This window comes from Argopecten irradians, chromosome 3 (genome assembly GCF_041381155.1).
Source record: "Argopecten irradians isolate NY chromosome 3, Ai_NY, whole genome shotgun sequence".
NCBI lineage: Eukaryota > Metazoa > Mollusca > Bivalvia > Pectinida > Pectinidae > Argopecten > Argopecten irradians.
The window spans coordinates 39,595,436-39,615,852 of record NC_091136.1 but is presented as its reverse complement, the minus strand read 5'-3'; the positions used below and the strand labels follow the sequence as shown (position 1 = coordinate 39,615,852).

The 20,417-nt window shown below is 35.6% G+C and overlaps 2 protein-coding genes across 3 annotated transcripts in view; both read left to right on the top strand.

Moving 5' to 3' along the window:
• LOC138318556 (phosphofurin acidic cluster sorting protein 2-like) overlaps window positions 1–20,417 on the top strand; it is a 375,127-nt gene that overhangs the window by 264,188 nt on the left and 90,522 nt on the right. The gene's annotated exons all lie outside the window — the stretch shown is intronic.
• LOC138318549 (serine-rich adhesin for platelets-like) lies at window positions 1,016–20,366 on the top strand. Of its 2 annotated transcripts, none has more exons than XM_069261003.1 (19): window positions 1,016–1,371; window positions 1,965–2,093; window positions 2,494–2,552; window positions 2,994–3,164; window positions 3,734–6,540; window positions 6,925–7,712; window positions 9,917–9,968; window positions 10,303–12,023; window positions 12,399–12,559; window positions 12,891–13,077; window positions 13,415–13,546; window positions 13,987–14,103; window positions 14,331–14,519; window positions 14,991–15,053; window positions 15,556–15,678; window positions 17,394–17,468; window positions 17,879–17,947; window positions 18,561–18,704; window positions 18,960–20,366. In XM_069261003.1, exons 2-19 carry the CDS (start codon window positions 1,992–1,994, stop codon window positions 18,993–18,995), a joined length of 6,996 nt encoding a protein of 2,331 aa, XP_069117104.1. In that variant the 5' UTR covers window positions 1,016–1,371; window positions 1,965–1,991; the 3' UTR covers window positions 18,996–20,366. The 2 variants fall into 2 exon arrangements, with proteins under 2 accessions (XP_069117104.1, XP_069117103.1); XM_069261002.1 differs by having other exon boundaries at window positions 1,017–1,371; window positions 1,977–2,093.

Genomic DNA, 20,417 nt, shown 5'->3' with positions numbered 1-20,417 from the left:
CAAGGGAAGCAACTTGCTTGTCCTAACACAATATTCGTTAGGTATCATGATATCGTTAAAAGATGAAATAGCAACAAGAAATGAAAATATTAGGAAACCTTTGAAGAATCTTTGCGTCCACTATTTAAAGATGCTCCACCGCCGACAGAGCATAAATGATATTCATCATTTGAACAATAATATGTGTTTAATCGTGTGTATATATGCCTAATTAACACAAAAAATAATATAAAATAATTTCTTTCGCCTTTGGTGCATGCGCAATCAGTACTTCATTCCATATAGGATATAGTGTCACGGAATTTTTTCGGGATGCAATTAATTATTTTTCATATTTTCAACTTGAAGTAAAATTAGAAGCTCAAACTTTTCAATGGTGGTAATGGTGTAAAGTAAGTAACTTTTGTAACTGAAGAAAAATACCCAATCGTCTGCTCCTGTTTTTGATAGTGAAAAAAATCCAATTTGTTATCGGTGGAGCATCTTTAAATGGTCTATATGAAAGATTCAAATAAGCGTTTCTTTTTTAATATAGGCCTGTATGCAGTATATAGAATTACCGTACTGCATTAGATATGCAGTAAATGTTTCTGTTATGTATATTATTAGGTTAGTCACAAGAAAAATCCTTTCACCGCCACATAGCAGGATTTCTATGATAAACATAACTTTTGTCAGAAACGTGTTTCTGCTTTTGTAAGAGAACCAGATGAAAAATCAGATTTCATAAAAATAATTTCGGTGCAACGCAAAAAGGTCCATTCTGATAAGCATTTGTAACCATCAAAATTGAATCACTAGTACATTCTACATGAAAAGGTAAACACCAAAATGAATTAATATTAATTTAGAAAACATTTTTAAGTAACAGTGTCCTTTCCAGTAAGTATGAAAACGATTAATGTTTGTGGAGAATGAAAAATTAACGCATAATGTACAAATAATTAATGCTTACGATAGGCCAATCTGTGTGTTTATTTTTACGGCATTATTTTTTTTAGACTTTTATGAGCTATGTGATTCGATTTCGTCATGATCTTTATTATTATTTAATAGATACCTTTATCTGCGCTGCATTATTACAATGATAAGATTTTGCAGCCATTTAAGCAATATTCATGTGTATGCCTCTTTAATCTTGGTTGAATCATCGCCAAATTATCGAACGCGCCTAAACAAGATGGCTACCAAAAAGACCGAAAACATGCGATCAAAACTGCACTAATTGCATTCTACCACAGGACACTTTTTGAGCTTTAGTATTCGTCGATAACAGACGAGATGATCCAGACTACATGACAGGAAAGAAAGCAGTTCACACATGAACTTATTGCCATCTTCGCGTATTGTAATAGTTCGCATTCTAATCAGGTAAACAAAAACTTACAGGTGTAAACATGTCCAACAGGTGCATTATTATGATCTATGATTTATGACAGTCTGTAAACATAAATAACAGAGCACTAGGCCAGTTACATTAATTTGTTCTGTAAAGGAGGAATTTTTAATAGATGCACTATAATGAGATAATTATAAGTAAGTAGATCTACATCTTTGATTTATATTTTGTGTTTTGATAATTCATCAATATTAATAACACTGATCTATGAATAATATTTCAATCATGCTAAAATAAGATCTTTTTATTTTACATGACTAAGAAAATTATTTGGTTTAAATGTTTACATGCACATACAGATGTAGTAATCGGGGCATGCATTGAATAATATATATTTTTTAAGATACATAATTATGATTTATTCTGTAAGAAAGGTTTGGTTCAATTCATGCCAATAAATTTAAATTTATTTTAATAAATAATGTAAATTCAGGTATGATTTTCTTTTGAAATGTAATTATGATGCATGTACTAAATAAGACACCCCATCCCCTTGAAAAACAGATTAAGCTCATGTCATGTGATCATTATGTAATTTGGATTTAAATTCTTCAATGATTTTCAGTTTATTCATTAGCTATAGGTAAAACACATGGCTCTGGAAATGGATGTAAATCAGGCTTTTGACCAAGGAGAAACAGAGAAGGATGGTTTAGAGTGTGATCTGTGTAAGATCTCCTATTCTCATGAACAAGTGAGTTTTTTTTTCATTTTTTCAATCTTTACACCTTGAATATCCTGAGCATTTGAGACTACATGTAACAGTCAAAAAATGCTGGTGTTACTTTTCAATATTTATCTTGGGAATGTTTTACTTTGAAATCATATGTAATTATTGCGTTACCAGTTAATTATTATCCATATATTATTATGTTGATGTATAATTTTATTCAGTCATCGATACTACATTTATATACTTACCTTAATTATAAATGACAACACTATATCTTTCATCCCTGTAGGCACATTTAAACATTTCTAACTCTAAGGTTGGAACAGTTCATTATGAAATGTCAGGGAAGAATGAGTTAAGCTAGGGTTACAATTTCATTTGACTGACTTACTAATATTCTCTCTAATTTTTCCATCTCTAGGAACTTGGAGATCATGCCTGGTCACTCATGCATCACATTAACATGGAGAAGAAGAAAAAGTACGTATTTAGCTTTATGATCTCATTTAGTGAGCTCATTGTGGTGCTAATGGTACCAGTATATTTCTTCAATGTATATTTTATAATTATGTATATTTTCAAATTATGAATAGGGTTATTTCATTTGTTAGCAGGCACTCATTTTATCTGTTAACACATCTTTATGTATTAAATTGAAAAAGATGCAAGTGCTTGTGGTAGCTTACACATAATTTGAATCATATAGTGATGCCACAAAAGTATCATCAATTCTATATTTCTATATATAGAAACATAAGGTTAATGTTATATGACATCTGCAATCTTCATCAGACCAGAATTTAGTAAATGAGAAAATTAGGAAGTCAAGACACCTGTTTTGTATTTAAAATTGCTAAGGAATTCTGTAACATTTAGTAATTTGTAAGTACATTTACGTAGTAATCATGTATATTCTTTCAGAGGGTCCACTCACAACTGCACCCTGTGTTTTACCACCTGTCCTAATATAATTGAGTATGGCAAACATCTGAATGGGGAGAAACACAAAAGGGCAGCTGAAGGACAAAGACGTCAGAAAGAAAGAGAAGCCATGACTTTTCAGAAAGAGGCACTGCTCAACAAACGTGTCCAGTAAGTTTGTCATATGGTGCAAAGTTGTAAATTAAGTATGGGACTGATCCAAAAGGGCATGCAACAGGAACAAATGGGGCCATTTAGCAAAGTTAACATAAGTACATTTAAACTCTTCTAAGGAAATAAAGGAATGAATATCATTCTTAATTTCCAGTACATTCTCAGGTATTGCATTTGATAAACAATGTGCTTATACAATATAGATAATATGATAATGGACAAACAGATGCAATGGAATACTGGTATTTGAAATCATACTGCAATATATTGTTTTCCATTTTTATATTTCAATAACTGATACCAGTCATAATATCTCTGATATCTCAAAACGATTTGGGTAAAGTATGATTGCCATCGATTAGTCCCACCTTGCGGTGATTGTGACATCACAAAATTCATGTCAAAATATGACATCACAATTACCGGATGATAGGACTTATCAATGGTAAACTTTACTTCAATCACATTGTTTTATTATCTCAAACCCTCCTATTGTACTGTACGTATTATAGAATATCCATCAATTTTACTTGTTAAGGTTTTGAATCACATTTACTTTCTTACAGGGATGACATCGTGTTACCAGGACAACCAGAGAATGAAGGGAATATGTCTGATCCTGAGTTATCTCGTCAATACAAGTCATTACGTCATGGGAAGTCACATCAGCGTTCTCTCTCCCAACCCTATGTCAAAGGAAAAGGCAAAAATAGGTCCTTTAAAGGGAAAGGGGACAAATTTGATGACAGGTTTCAGTCAAATGACATGCCAAGGTTTCATCCCAGAGATATGAATACAGACTTCCATGATCATAACCAAAATAATGCATTCTGGGAAAATGATTACCAGACAAACTGGGAGGGTGGCGGATTTGTTCAGCAGTCTGATTGGGGTTTCCAAGGGGGACAACCCAACTGGAAAGGACCTTGGTGGGGTGGAAACATGGATTCCCGTCAAGATGAATACTATACTAATTACAACCACAGGTACCAAACACGTTTCTCACAAGGAAACCAGTACGACAATGGCAAAAATAAACAGTATAAAGGAAAGAAACAATTTAATCGGTGGAACAGACGAGACAATTCAAATGAAAGATATGAAGGAGATAGTAACAATTCCTATTGGAATGACGGCTCTGAGTCTGGCCAATATTACAGAAACCGACGTGATCGTAGCTGGGATCGGTCTTCAGAAAAATACGATAATTCTGACCGACCCAGTCGTGATTTTCCTGATCACACGACTGAAACACAGCATGATCCTTCTGTAGAAAGTGATATGGCTGGCCAGAAACGCAGGTGTACCACTGACTTACAGAACAAGTCAAAGTCTCGAAAAAAGACAGTAAATTTCGAAAATGCTATTCATCAGCGAAAAAGTTCCATCGAAATGGACCCTGATAGTCGAGTAACAAGAGATATTGAACATCCTGAGGTTAGAGGTAAAAAAGCAGACGTAGTTGTACAGGATGCACTGGAGCCTGACAGTACCACAGAGGAAGTCACTGTAGATAGAAAGATAGGCAAAGGGAAGAAAAAGGAAAAGTTAAAGAAAAAGAAAGGTAGTAGTGGAATGTCAATCGTGGAGGACCTTGATGTCCAGCAAGGCAGCAATGTATTGGAGCAGGCTGAACAACTGTGTAGGGAGCTGAGGAATAAAAGACAGCTGGTGAAGAAAGAACGAGAAAAGATTGAAAGAAAAAAGAAAATGGAAAAAGCAGAAGAGATAAACTCACAAATACAAAATTTATCCAAGATAAATCAAAGTTATTTGAGAGGTCATATTGCAGGTTGTGCCGACCAGATAGCTACAGAACCTGAAGAAAGTGTCAAGTCATCTAAACTGATGAATACTAGTCGGTCAAGGAGTAAGAAGGAACATGACATTGATGACATTCGGAAGGAAATTGAATCAGTTGTTGATGCAGGAAAGCAGTTAATGGATAAAAAAGATCTGGAAAAGGATTCAGATTCAGGTGTGAAATCTTCAAGCTCTACTAATGAAAGTGTTGCTAGTAAGAAATCCAGCAAGTCAACATCTGATAAGAAAAGCAATGATTCAGATGTTAGAATAAACACTGAAGTAGCACATTCAACAAAATCTCCTGCCAAAGCAACAGAGCATGAAAGTGTTTATTCTCTCAAACTTGGAACATTGTCGCCATTTCATCAGGAAAGTCTTAGTCGGCAAAGCAGTAGGGCAAGCTCTGACATGTCAACAGATTTAGATCCGGAATCAAAGAAGGATACTTTATTAAAGATGGTGAACTCTCCACGCTCACGTAAAGAAAGAGAGCGTCTCGCCAAAATGCTGCGATCTTATGCATCATCTCAAAACAAATTGTCTCTTCCAAGATTTAATTTCCAAATTTCAGATCTAACTTCTGAATTAGATGGAGTGGCAACAGAGCTACGACTGGAAGATTTATCAGCTGATGTGCAGCTACAAATTGCTGAATTGATAGAAGCAGACATTAAGCCTGATCTGAATTCTTTAGAAAATTTTGATTTTGAGTCTCATATCTCCACCACAGTTAATCAAGAGCTGACACAAGATGCGGACATGGAAGCATCAAGTGTTGATAATGTGCCGACCAGAGACTTTGTTAAAAGAAAAACTCCCCAAGAACTGAAAAAATCAGCAACAGAATTACATGCAGATATTCAGAAACTTTTGGATTCATCTGCCTGTAAAAAAGACAAAGGAACAAATTTCAAAAAGGATTTGTCTGTGAATGTGAAGTCCGAGCCTGATTGGGATGTAGAGGATTTCAATGTTAACAATTCAAAATCGGCCAGCAGATCTCAGAACAAAGATTTGAGGGATACCATTAGATCCATGCATTCTCTTGATGATTCAGAACCTATTTCATTGAAGGGCAGGTCTGAACCTGTCAAAGATTCTTCTCTGTCCGTGAGCAAGCCACCAGCTGAGTTGGTCTCTCTTCGTAATAGTTCAGAATCGACACAGTCCAGAAGTAGTGCTGAACATCTCAAGCTAAGGTCTGAAAACAAAGTATCTCAGGGCTACTCAGAACCTTCTAAAGATAGTTCAAAACCTACAAGATTAGCAGACAAAGATAAAACCTCTAGGGGGAAACATACTCAACAATCAAAGGACATCTCAAGTCTTTTACAAGATAATTCAGATTCAGTTTTGGGTGGAGAGATGTCCGTACTTTCAATGGCAGATTTGTCTAGTAGCCCTTTACCTATTAAACAAGAGTTTACCCGATTGGAAGACCTAATGTCAACTAGCCATTCAGGTGGGGGGTCTTTTGTTTCCAAGGACTCCGGAAATAGTAACTTGACTTCACCGACACAAGATACAGGCAGTGTGACCACTGTGAGACGACAGGAAGCATCCCAAGGTAATGTGAGATATATACACTGTAGTGTTTGTCAGTATTTTGTAAATTTACTTAAGGAGATACATGTGTATCATCAGGCTGCAATGATATATTTAATCCAACTCCAGGATTCTATCATGATTGCAGTTTACATGATTCATATTTTCTCTTTCTGAATGACTGGTATTGTAATTCAGGGAATTTTATTAAAAAAGTTTTCAAATTGAAAAGACACACACTTTCAAATCCAAATTTAGAAGAGTAGATAAGATATGATAAATATATGTCTATATTGCCTCCTGCTGTAAATGATGCCCTTTGTTTGTAATACTACATTACAATATTACAGTTCTTATTTATACAGATTTGATCACTAACTTCATTTCTTTTCTTGCATACTTGCAGGATTGGAAACATCTAACATATCCACACCAGGAACAGTTAGTCATGACAAATCTGACCCCAGAAAGGTTGTCGATCAGGACCGATTTAAGTCTGGAAAGCATGACCTTGATGTCAGTCATGACCAAACTGGCCCTAGCAAGTTTGACCTTGGTGGCAGCATACCACAAAAAGGCTACTGTTACCAACAGGATTTTAGGATGGTTGGTGAAACTCACCCTACAGTAGGATCTGGAATGATAGATCATAAAGCAGGAGAAGGACACACTGACAGCCACAAACCTGGCATGGTAGATCACAGAGCAGACGGAGGACACACTGACAGCCACAAACCAGGCATGGTAGATCACAGAGCAGACGGAGGACACACTGACAGCCACAAACCTGGCATAGTAGATCACAGAGCACGAGGAGGACACACTGACAGCCACAAACCTGGCATGGTAGATCACAGAGCAGACGGAGGACACACTGACAGCCACAAACCTGGCATGGTAGATCACAGAGCAGGCGGAGGACACACTGACAGCCACAAACCTGGCATGGTTGATCCTATATTAGGACACATTGACAATCATAGACCTGGAATGGTAGACCAGGGAAGTGAAGCTCGTCCTGGTTCTCTGTCCAGCTCCACAGGCAGCGTATTTGACCTTGTGTATGACCTCAGTGTGGAGGAGGACAGTCTGAGACAGGAGATGTCGTCCACAGAGTCTGAGATCATGCGTCTCACAGCCCTCATACAAACAGCTACAGAGCAGCTCTCTAACCAAAGGTCACGCCACTTACAGGTAAACAGAAAATCAGATTCTATATCATTAGTTTTACAATTGTCAATTGTAACAGTAATGATATTTGAAATTATGACATTGCTTGTTTGTTGTTTTTGTTTCCCTTTTTAGGGTCCACATGCATATTTATTTGAGTTTTGTCTTTTGTACAGTAGTTGGAGTTATTGAAAATGACTGGTTTCTGAATAGGTGGACAGTGGACACTATTTCCATACATTTTATTTTTTCAAAAATATCGCTGATTGTGATGGGTTGTTACACATTTAGACAGTTTGAAAGGTGAAGTTTATATTGAAACTGTTATAAGGTACCTTAGATACAAACCAGAAGACTGTATCTTATACAGTCTAACCCGCTTATATTAAACTTGTATATTTTGAAATTTTGTTTAGTATGAACAAATAAACAATCCCCTTCCACAATCCTATTTAATCTATGTATTTTTCCCCGGTTAAGTTGAATCTGCTACTATATGAAATTCTGTGTTTTATGAAGTCTTTTTTTGTCCCTGTCATTACTTTTGGTTTAAACTAATTTACCGAATATTATATTAAACATTTGACTGATATGCATCAGTGGGTCTAGCACAGACATAGTGTACATTGTATTTGTTTTTGAAGACTTAGATTTTAGTGCATTTAAATTTTGGTACCAAATTCAAATAGATAAATGCAATTATAAATGAGTAACCAAAACTTACCTGGTGTATAACAATTGAATAAAATCAAAAGTATGATAAATACAACACTAATTTAATAGAATTCGTCAGTTCAAAAAGTTCAATAAGAAATTCATCACTTTTTAGCCCACCATCAACAGATGGTGGGCTATTCAAATCGCTTTTTGTCCGTGGTCCGTCGTCCGTCCTTCCGTCCGTCCGTCCGTCCGTCCGTCCGTCCTTCCGTCCGTTAACAATTCTTGTTACCGCTATTTCTCAGAAAGTACTGAAGGGATGTTTCTCAAATTTCATATGTGGGTTCCCCTAGGGCCCTAGTTGTGCATATTACATTTTGGGACCAATCGGTCAACAAAATGGCCGCCAGGCAGCCATCTTGGATTTTGATAGTTTAAGGTTTGTTACCGTTATTTCTCAAAAAGTACCAAAAGAATTCTTCTCAAATTTCATGTACAGGTTCCCTTAGGGCCCTAGTTGTGCATATTGCATTTTGGGACCGATCCCTGAACAAGATGGCCGACAGGCCGCCATCTTGGATTTTGACAATTGAAATTTGTTACAGCTATTTCTCAGAAAGTACTGAAGGGATCTGTCTCAAATTGCATGTGCAGGTTCCCCTAGGGGTCTAGTTGTGCATATTGCATTTTCGGACAGATCGGTGAACAAGATGGCCGACAGGACGCCATCTTGGATTTTGATAGTTGAAGCTTGTTACCACTATTTCTTAGAAAGTACTGAAGGGATCTGTCTCAAATTTCATGTGCAGGTTCCCCTAGGTCCCTGGTTATGCAAATTGCATTTTGGTACTGATCGGTGAACAAGATTGCCAACAGGACGCCATCTTGGATTTTGACGATTGAAGTTTTTTTCCGCTATGTCTAAGAATGTACTGAAGGGATCTGTCTCAAATTGTATGTGCAGGTTCTTCTAGGGGTCTAGTTGTGCATATTGCATTTTAGGACCAATCGATGAACAAGATGGCCGACAGGTAGCCAACAGGACGCCATCTTGGATTTTGACAATTGAAGTTTTTTTCCGCTATTTCTCAGAATGTACTGAAGGATCTTTCTCAAATTTCACATGTAAGTTCCTCTAGGGGCCTAGTTGTGCATATTGCATTTTGGGACCAATCGATTAACAAGACGGCTGACAGGCCGCCATCTTGGATTTTGATAGTGTAAAGTTTGTTACCGCTATTTCTCAAAAAGTACCAAAAGAATTCTTCTCAAATTTCATGTTCAGGTTCCCTTAGGGCCCTAGTTGTGCATATTGCATTTTAGGACCAATCGGTGAATAAGATGGCCGACAGGTAGCCGTCTTGGATTTTGATAATTGAAGTTTGTTACTGTTATATATTTCAGAAAGTAGTCAAGGGATCTTTCTCAAATTTCATGTGTAGTAATATGTAGTAAAAGCTTGAAAAGCAGAGAAAAGATCCCTCTTTCCTTTGTCAGACAAAGATCATTCTTAAGTGGGCACCAAGATCCCTCTGGGATCTCTTGTTATAAATACAATTTGTTTGTTGTAGTTGTCCAGAAAGGAGGAATCTATCAGAAGTCGACGTCTTCATGTACTGAGAGGTAAGGATAGTTGAGTCTTTCTTCTTCTCCCCTTTTATCTAATGAATCAAACTGTCATGTCAGTGAATTTTTGGATTCTTACTAATACAGTTATGTTGATACAAAGAAATGTGAACAGTAGTTATTCTGTATGCTACTACATATATATGTCAATTTCCTGATTGTTTGTAAAGTGTGAAAATACTATTGAAGTTTTGTTTTCCTCTGGATTTGAAGTCAAGTTTATTTCAATTGTTGCTGTTTGACATTCATGCAAGTGATCACTTTTTCTTTGTTTAATCCTTCTAATGTTTTCTTCCCTGTGATTCATTTGATATATTTTGATTATTTCCAGAAGCCAAAAGCCTCCAAAACTTGTCGACCGTGGAGACGCCGGGCAAACCTTTAGACAGAGGAGCCACGTCAGATGTTGGACCGTGCCGAGTGTCTGCCATGATGGGTGACTCTAGTGATCTCAACTCTAGCAGAGACTCTAATTTCACCAGAGTTTCACCATTGTCTTCGTTTTCACATGACCATCGAGGACCATCCAGGAATGACAATGCTTCAGACTGTCTTGTGTTGAGTGATTCTTCTGATTGTAGCGTAAGCCGTAGAGGCATGGACAGGTTTCCCTCGTCTCATGGACTAGCCTATAACCAGATGGGTGGTTTTCCTTCATTTCAAGGACAAAACTGTAATGAATTTGGCAGTAACAATCTACCTCAGGGACAAGATCGGAGGGAAATCGGCAGCATCTCCTCTGCCATGAATAGTCAGAGGACAAATCAGAGAGTTTTTCAAAATTCTCTTCCTTCCCAAGAGCCAATCCGAGATAATGAAGGTTTTATTGAGCCAAATAAAAACACTTTAAAGACATATGAAACTAGCAAAGATGGATTGCGGGCAAGTGAGAGTAACAGATCTAGATACACATCCGGTCAAGAAATTGTCAGATCTGTGTTACCCAGCAGAGACACTGTCAGTTTGGATGACAGAGATAGAGTAGTAAAAGCTCAGGAAAAAATTGTAATATCAGCTAGTCCAGATTTGGGTACCTTGAAATCAGTTGATCCTGACAGAGGTGCCTTGAGATCAACTAGTCCAGATTTAGGGAACTTGAAGTCAGTCTACCCTAACAGAGGTGCTGTGAGGTCAGCTAGTCCAGATTTAGGCAACTTGAGATCAGCTGATCCTAATAGAGTTGCTGTGACGTTGACAAGTTCTTTGAAAGATGATGATACAAAGAACAATCGAGACAGTACAGAGTCATTGGAACCTACAAAAGACACATTCGAAAGCACAGTGGGTCAGGATGAGGTAGATCAGTCTGTCTCCGTAGCATCAAGCGCAGAACTCAAGGAAAACAGATTTGTTACTCTAAAATCTTTACTACGCTCTAGTCATCAAGAAACGAAGCCAGAGAATGATATTTCCCAGTCTGAAACAAAAATGTTAGTAGAAGACCAACCAGGTGGAGCATGTTCCAGTACCTCAACAGAGTTTACCCTACCTCAACCGATGAAATCTAAAGTTAGCGAAACCACACAGCCTAAAGTTAATGTGCAATACATGGGGCAACTACCTGGGAATTTACTTATTGGACAGAAAGAAAATATGTTTGAGAAAATTCAATCATTTCTTAAGAGTAGCAGGTCTGACCAAGGCTACCGCAGTGAATCAAGTTTAAAGAGTGATGAGATTGTATTAGATACTGACTCTAATCAGGAGAGCATCACTAGTAATGTGTCTCTAGGCGAAAAGATACGTCAATACTGCCAGGAAAACCGACCAGGATCCACCCAACTAGACTCAGGCAGTGATCATACACTCAAAGGTTCTAACAGTGAGACTAACACACCGGGTCGACAGAGCAAACCTCCTGTGTCTCCATCTGTCTCGGACGACAGGAATTTATCACCATCTCGGAAACGGCGGAAAACCAAGAAAGAGCGAGACCAGTCATCAAAACGTAAACAAAAAGAAGAATATGTGATAAACAGTAGTTCGGAGTGTAGCGGGCAGGATGAAGAGAAAACTTCAATCACAGATCTCCGACAGAGAATACAGTTCCAGGTTAGTACTAATAGTCCAGACTCCTCCCTAAAATGATTTTTAATGTCCTTCACATTATGATGATTCCTATTCCTCACATCAAACTATAATGACATCATTTATTATTTGACGCCATAATTTAGAATGTTATAAGCTGCCATCAAGGGGAGATCATTTATAACTTTTCGTTTTAACTTCTTGTTGCTTTAATGTAAAGAGATGCTAGATTGGGTTTATTCTATACAGTATGTATCGGTTGGTAATAGAAATTAATCAGATGAGAACTGATAAATTACTCCAGACACCATTTTGTACTTCAAAACATATTATTATATACAACATTAATGAACATGATCAATATTATGGCTTAATCAATTGTATTTGTGCTTTGGGTAGGATGTAGACAAGGAGGAACTTGATGACATCTGTATGGTCGAGACTGGCTCAGATGACTGTGCTGTCCGAGCAACTGAGCAGAGGCGAAGTCTCCTAGAGGAGGTTCAACTGGACAGTCCTAATGAATCGGAGGAAAGCTTCAACCAGGTCAAGAGTCAGAGGTGAGAGGTTACTGGAGGTCACAAAGATCACATCAACAAGACCAAAAATAAAATGTTGTGTACCTAGCTACTAGCTGAAATACAAATGCCACAAAGATGATTATTATTTTTGAAATTGTAGAAAGAAGATAAAAATAAAATAGATAGAAGTGTAAAATTAGTAAATCATAAGGAAATATTGAATTTGTTTCGTTTTATCAAATATGTGATTTTAATAGCTGTTAGTAGGATGTTAATCTTAATCAACTAAAAAGTAGTTTATATTGAGTAGCCAGTGGCATTGTGACTAAGACATATTAAGGGTTAAATAAAGTTTACAATATTTTTGTAGATTCAAACTTGGGCCGGAGAGGCTGGCATCTGTTCGGGCTGCAGTGAAGAGCACAATACATCGAACAGGCAAGACGGAGGAGAAACAGTTGGTGGGACCGGCTGATGCCGTTACCCACATACAGGTGGCTGGTCAGAGTGTTTTTGTGGCATACCAGAAATCCAATCCATGCCGATTCAACTTAGAGGTAATCACATTTGGTCTTTAGGTCACCTGAAATCAAGTGACCTATTCTAATCGTTTTTCGTCTGTCGTCGTCTGTTGTCCGTCGTGTGCCGTATGTCCGTAAACAATTTACAATATACAAATGTACATTTTCAACTTATTCCCCAAAACTGCTGAAGCAATTTCAATGAAATTTTGCACAAACTTTCTAAGGCATAAGGCCAATCTAAGTTTTGAATTACATGGTCCCCATCGCCCATAAGGCTGGGGAAGGGGCCAAAAGGGGTAAAATTGACTAAAATTTCAGAAATCTTATATTGAAATACTTTTTGATAACTTATCTGTTTTTCTTTTATCAGACTGGAGTCTTGGTCGGCCAGTATGACTGCAGTCCTTGTTGTGTCCGAAGTCTTGCTGTTGTCAGCATTGATAGCAATTTTTGTCTATATGCATGCGGGCCATCAGAACGCTTGTTTTTGTTTGATTGTGAGGTAAGAAAATGCACTTGTTTGCTGAGGTCAGGAAAGAAAATTTGACATTATCTTGCATTTCCTATATTATGTTCTATAGGGTACAAAATAAAATGTGGAAGTTTTACATTCTTTTGCATAAGTTTCACATACTTTGTAAGTTTCATACATAATATTAGGAATACTGAAAACTTATTTTCATGTGCGATTAAATTTCATGAATGGTCAGAATTCACTTAAGTAAATTGCTTTTAAAAAGCTACAAACTGTGATTTGATAAATTAAATAATCGTGAAAATGTAGTGAGACATGAAAGTATTAAATTAAGTTGACAAGAAAATAAGTTGGTCTATAGTCCTTATAGCAAAGGAATGTGAGGTCCTTTAGATAATGTGTATGATATAATAAAGTGTTTATTATTATGGAATATATTTTATTAACCAATTTCATCTTTTTAACAGACATACACCATACTAAAAGACATGGAGTTAATATATCAAGTACAATGCATGCATGAATCTTGGGGCCGGCTCTATCTGGGGACTGACTATGGAGCTGTTATTGGAAAGGATGCAAAAGTAAGTCAAAAATATACTGAGGAAATATGGTTACTAAAGGATAATTTAGCTTTATTATCAGAAATAAATTGATTGTGAAAATTCAATATAAAATATTCTTATTCTATTATTATTGTGTTTGATCCTGTTCAATTTCTAGAATAATTATGTCAAATGATACAGGTCCTTGGGGCCTCTTGACAGAAGAGATATTATTATTTGTAATAGATTTGGTATTTTATTTGTAGACAGGGAAGACATTTGAGAGTTTCCAATGCTGTGACCAGTCTGTGACCTGTATCACCTCTGGTCTGGAGGGTGTACGTAAAATCCTCCTGGTGGCTGCCTACACCTCACCAATCTATGTCTGTGATGCCATTTCTGGTCTCCTCCTCCGTATGCTGGAAGGTCATACCAAAACTGTCTTCTGTATGGAGGTATGTTAATTATCACACAGGTTCATGATAAGTGAGTCAAATTTGACTCATTCCTTTGACACTTGTTCTAAATTAGAATCATGTTCATAGAAAACTTTATTCCATGATAATTTTTTGATTCAACTATTAGCTTAACGGTTCAATTTGTATCCATCAGACATTTCATAATGTAAAGCATTGCATTGTCATGATAGTGACAGAGAGATATTATTGTTTTCAAACCTGTCTATAAAGAACACCCAAGGGACCTAGAAAAGATATTCTCTATTGCCATGAGGTCTTTATACTTAGAAAAAGTGTTCATATTGACCATTTTGGACTCTGAGAAAGTCGTAATGTTATGTAAGATGGCCTTTATACAGAGAAGTCCACAAAGACAGATTTGACTGCATATTGTAACCCTCCAAATCATATGACACTCACTGTTTTTAGACAAATGATGTGAATATTTACATATTTTATTTGCTGTAGGTTTTTGGACATCTGGTGTACAGTGGTTCAGGAGACCGGAAAGTGATGGAACACGATTTAGTGGTAAGATATCAGTAATCAATGTGAAAGCAAAGCATATATCATATATAATGCTGGGCTGACTTCTAGTTTGGCGTCCATTTGATTTGTTTTCAATAACAAAATATACATAAACCTTGTCAATACAAGTCGCAATATACCTTTCAGTTAGAGAGAATTTCTCTTTAGCATGATCTGTTTAGTGTAAGAATAGTAATCCAGTGGTCCCATCTTTGATCTCTGGGGGAGGAAATGATTAATTATATAAAATACTGCACTCTGTTGCATATGTAATACTAAAGCTATATATATGAATATCTTGCAACAAAAGTTAGAAGTCCAGCGCTGATTACGTGTTGTAGTAATATTTACAGAATGTTAGATATAGCTAGCCTGAGAATACGTTGGAGACCAATAGGTTCACAAAGTTTGGCTAAAATATTGCTGAAATTCTGAATGGTAAAAACTAGAGGTCCATGTAAAATTTTCTAAATTAAAATGTAAATTATTCTGGTTTCTATGACAGAACAATGAGGTTTCCTGGTGTTACGGGGACAGTGAAGGTTTGGTTCGCGGTGTAACCACAGACAAACATGGACATGTGTTTTATGGAGGACAAGATCAATACATCAGGTGTCATAATACACAGGTAAATATACTTAAGGTGTTACAACACACAGGTATATATAATCAAGGTGACACAATACACAGGTAAATATACTTAAGGTGTTACAACACACAGGTATATATAATCAAGGTGACACAATACACAGGTAAATATACTTAAGGTGTTACAACACACAGGTATATATAATCAAGGTGACACAATATACAGGTAAAAATACTCCAGGTGTCACAATACAAAGGTAAATATACTGTAAGTGTTACAATACACGGTAAATATGCTCTAGGTGTCGCAGTACACAGGTAAATATACTTAAGGTGTTACAACACACAGGTAAATATACTCTAGGTGACACAATATACAGGTAAATTAACTTAAAGTGTCACAATACACATGTAAATATACTCCAAGTGTAACAATACACAGGTAAATATGCTTTAGGTGTCACAATACACAGGTAAATATAATGTAGATGTCACAATGAACAGGCAAATATACTCAAGGTGTCACAATAAACAGGTAAAAATACTCTAAATGTTACAATACACAGGTAAATATACTCTAGTTGTCACAATACACAGGTAAATATACTCTAGTTGTCACAATACACAGGTAAATATAATCTAAGTGTCACAATACACAGGTAAATATACTCTAAATGTTACAATACACAGGTAAATATGCTCTAGGTGTCAGAATACACAGGTAAATATAATCTAGGTGTCACAATACAAAGGTATATATACACTAGGTGTCGCAATACACTGATAAATATAATTTAAGTGTCCCAATACACAGGTAAAAATACTCTAAATGTTACAATACACAGGTAAATATACACTAGTTGTCACAATACACAGGTAAATATACTCTGGTTGTCACAATACACAGGTAAATATAATCTAAGTGTCACAATACACAGGTAAATATACTCTAAATGTTACAATACACAGGTAAATATGCTTTAGGTGTCACAATACACAGGTAAATATAATCTAGATGTCACAATGTACAGGCAAATTACTCAAGGTGTCACAATAAACAGGTAAATATACTCTAAGTGTCACAATACATAGGTATATATACTCTAGGTGTCACAATACACAGGTCAATATACTTTAGGTGTCGCAATACACATGTAGATATACTCTTAGTGTTACAATACACAGGTAAATATGGTCTAGGTGTCAGAATACACAGGTAAATATAATCTAAGTGTCACAATACAAAGGTATATATACACTAGGTGTCACAATACACTGATAAATATACTCTAAGTGTCACAATACACAGGTAAATACAATTGAATGTATACTCTAGGTGACACAATACACAGGTAAATATACTCTAGGTGACACAATTCACAGGTCAATATACTCTAGGTGTCACAATACACAGGTCAGTATACTCTAAGTGTCACAATACAAAGGTATATATACTCTAGGTGTCACAATACACAGGTCAGTATACTCTAGGTGACACAATACACAGGTCAATATACTCTAAATGTCACAATACACAGGTCAATATACTTTAGGTGTTGCAATACACATGTAAATATACCCCATATGTCACAATACACATGTAAATCTACTCAAGGTGTCAAGGAATGCAGGGGAATCTACACCACCATACACAGGTATATCTATCCATGTTTCACAATACGCAGGTAATTCTATCTCCTGTGTCACAATAAAATACTACTGTTAAAAGACGTTAATATTTATTTTGTTTTGCAGACCCATGACCTTCACTGCCTGTTCTATGTAGGGAAGTCCCCGATGGTATCTAACATCGCCACATATAAGGATAAGGTCAGTATAGAAAGGTCCTACTAAACCCGAAAAGTTTGAATTATTCTTGGTCATCACCCTATTCTTATTTACAGAAAGAGCTAAATAAGGTATAGTGTAAATTGTCTAAACTGGATATAACACATATTTGACCAGTATAGACAGGGTTCTGGATTATACTGGTTTATTTACTATAAGATTAAGAAAGGAAATGCCATACAAATACGTTGGAATACACAGAGATTTGGATTAGACAAGGGTCGATTTTGACAAGTTACAGGGACTTTGTTTGATAACACCATCAATTTTGAAGCAAAATCGACTGTCATCTAATGTTTTCATTTTCTTGTGAACAAGATATAATTTCATTTTTGTCTTTGGGAAAATAACCATTAATGATATATGAAATTAATTCTAGGATTATTTTACAGATTCTGTATGGTAACAAAGATGGAGTAGTGGAAGTTTTACCTGTTGAGAAGAACCCACATAAATGTCAGGTAAGAGGAAAACATACAACAGACTTAATTATCAAATTCCTTACCTGTTTTATTAAAATATTTCGTTGATCCGAATAAACTGGGCTTTGTGACTGTTGAGTATGACATCCTAATTGAACTGGATTATATGACTGTTGCTGCATGACACTTGACTAATTTGGACTCTGCAACTGTTGCTGTATGACACTCTGATTAAACTGAATACTGAGAACTCTGTAACTGTTGATTAAGACAACTTGATTCAACATGATTCTGTGACTGTGAAAGTATGACATCTTAATTGAACTTTCAGTAATTTTGTGACTTTGTATGGCACTTTTATTAACGAAATATGACCTGCAATTATGCATGTACCTTTGACCCACACACTTCCATCAAATTCTATTGCTAGACTACATACCTACAAGAAAGTATATTGCTAAGCTACTTACCTGCGTCAATGTCTGTTACTAAGCTGTGTAATTTAATATTTTGTAGTATGGCTATAATTCAGCAATTTCTCTTGTTATCTTGCCTTTATAAACTTCACAGAGCATTGACTAACTATTTTATAAATATCTCAGCAAATTTTGCTAATCAGGTAGATGTAATAATGTAGTTGTTCTTTCTGTAGTGTGGCGATTGTTCCTTCAAGTTTGGTCTGAAGGGACATCTACTTCAACATATGGTATCTGAACACCTTAAACAAAAGTCTCGACTGTTTAACTGTCCCTGGAATGGCTGCACTAACCGACTCTCAACTTACCAGGACAGTAAGGTAACTCTAATGTTAATATAATTTTACTTAAAATGTTACAGAAAAAGAAAAGATTCCATAGATTCTGCTTCTTTAATTTCGTATTTGGATGTAGAAGATAATAATGATGATTAAAACATTGGCATATACAAATCTTCAATGTCTTTCTATTCTAATGAAATGGAACCATTTGACTTGTTTTAAAGCTGAAATCAATTTCTCATTGAAAAGTTTTACTGATAATTCAAAGTTATAAAATATGCAATATATTTACAGGAAGCTGAAGAACACCTTAAGGGACACCTGGAGTAATTAACAATTTTAAACTATGTAATGATATCACCCTGTGAATGATGCAGTAATGTGCCGTAACATGCCATCCAAGTTAATAGCTCAACATGGTTTATGCCTGTGGATGGAAATTACAGGAATTATTCAATCTTCTCATAATGAAAAGTTACCAGATTGTATGAAATATGGCTGTTTTGTTATTAGTCACTAACATACAATTTTTTATTAATAAAATTTTTTTTTTTTTTTTTTTTTTGTTGTAATTTGTGACATAACAAAGTATGTTCTGCTCTTAAGATATCACTCTTTGTAAAGGAACACCATCCTAGTTCATTTCTATTATTCATTAATAAATTACCTCCCCTTTTATGTTTCTATTTCCCCCCTATATTTTTGATTGAAATTCACTCTTAACATCATCTCCCCTTTTACTTTTGAAAAGTGCTTTGCTGTGTCACATGGTCCTTGTATGCTTGATTGGGAGAATTAAGACATCTGTATTGTGACCTTCAGATCAAGAGAGGTTAACAAAACTTGAAACTGAGATCTACGTTATTTTTATGTACATCGAGAAGTTCATCTTCCAAGGAAATAATGGCTGCACTGTAGCTTTCTTGGTTTTGATAGTTTAAATTTTGTTGTTACTATTTTTCTGAAAATATCACACAGATTAGTCAATATGAACAATATTATTTAGGAAAGTGACTTATGGAAACGATAAATTATAAGTTTGATAATTATAAAATATAAATTTGCAGAAGACATCCAAGTGTTTTACAGCATGTTGTTAGGTTTCCTACGAACCAATTATGCATATTGTATTTTCACAAGATATAGGCGGCTATTTTGATTGTTGACACTTAGATTGTTATGACTAATTCTGAGAATTAGCCATCAGATAGGATCATTCTTCAACATAAATCTCTCCCGATCCTTTGTTGTGCCATTTTACTTACAAATTTGAATCAGGAATTACAATGCCAGTTTTAGATTTTGACATCAGATGCATCATAGAAAGGAAATTTTCGAATCAATGGAGTGGACTTTTAAGGTAGGATTATGATTTAAAGAAAAAGAAGAAAAACTCATTAAATTGACTTAGTTTTATAAAGCTGGGTACCAACTTTCATTTGGAATGTCTTTGAATGCTTGCCCATATATTCATGTTATATTTTTTTTTAATATTTTATCATGTTTTCAATTATTTTGAAATTTTATTTGCAATTACATTTCCTCCATACTCGTATATTATAGATTTTTGCCATACCAGGTATATATTTTTATTGCGTGGCTATATGCATATAATGTCATTGTTGATCAAATTACATTATACAATGTATGATTATGTATTAACAATTCATATTCATTTGTTAATACAACTTTTTAACTACATGGTAAATGTCTCCGAGTTTTTTGTTATCTCACGGTAACTTCATTGACTGT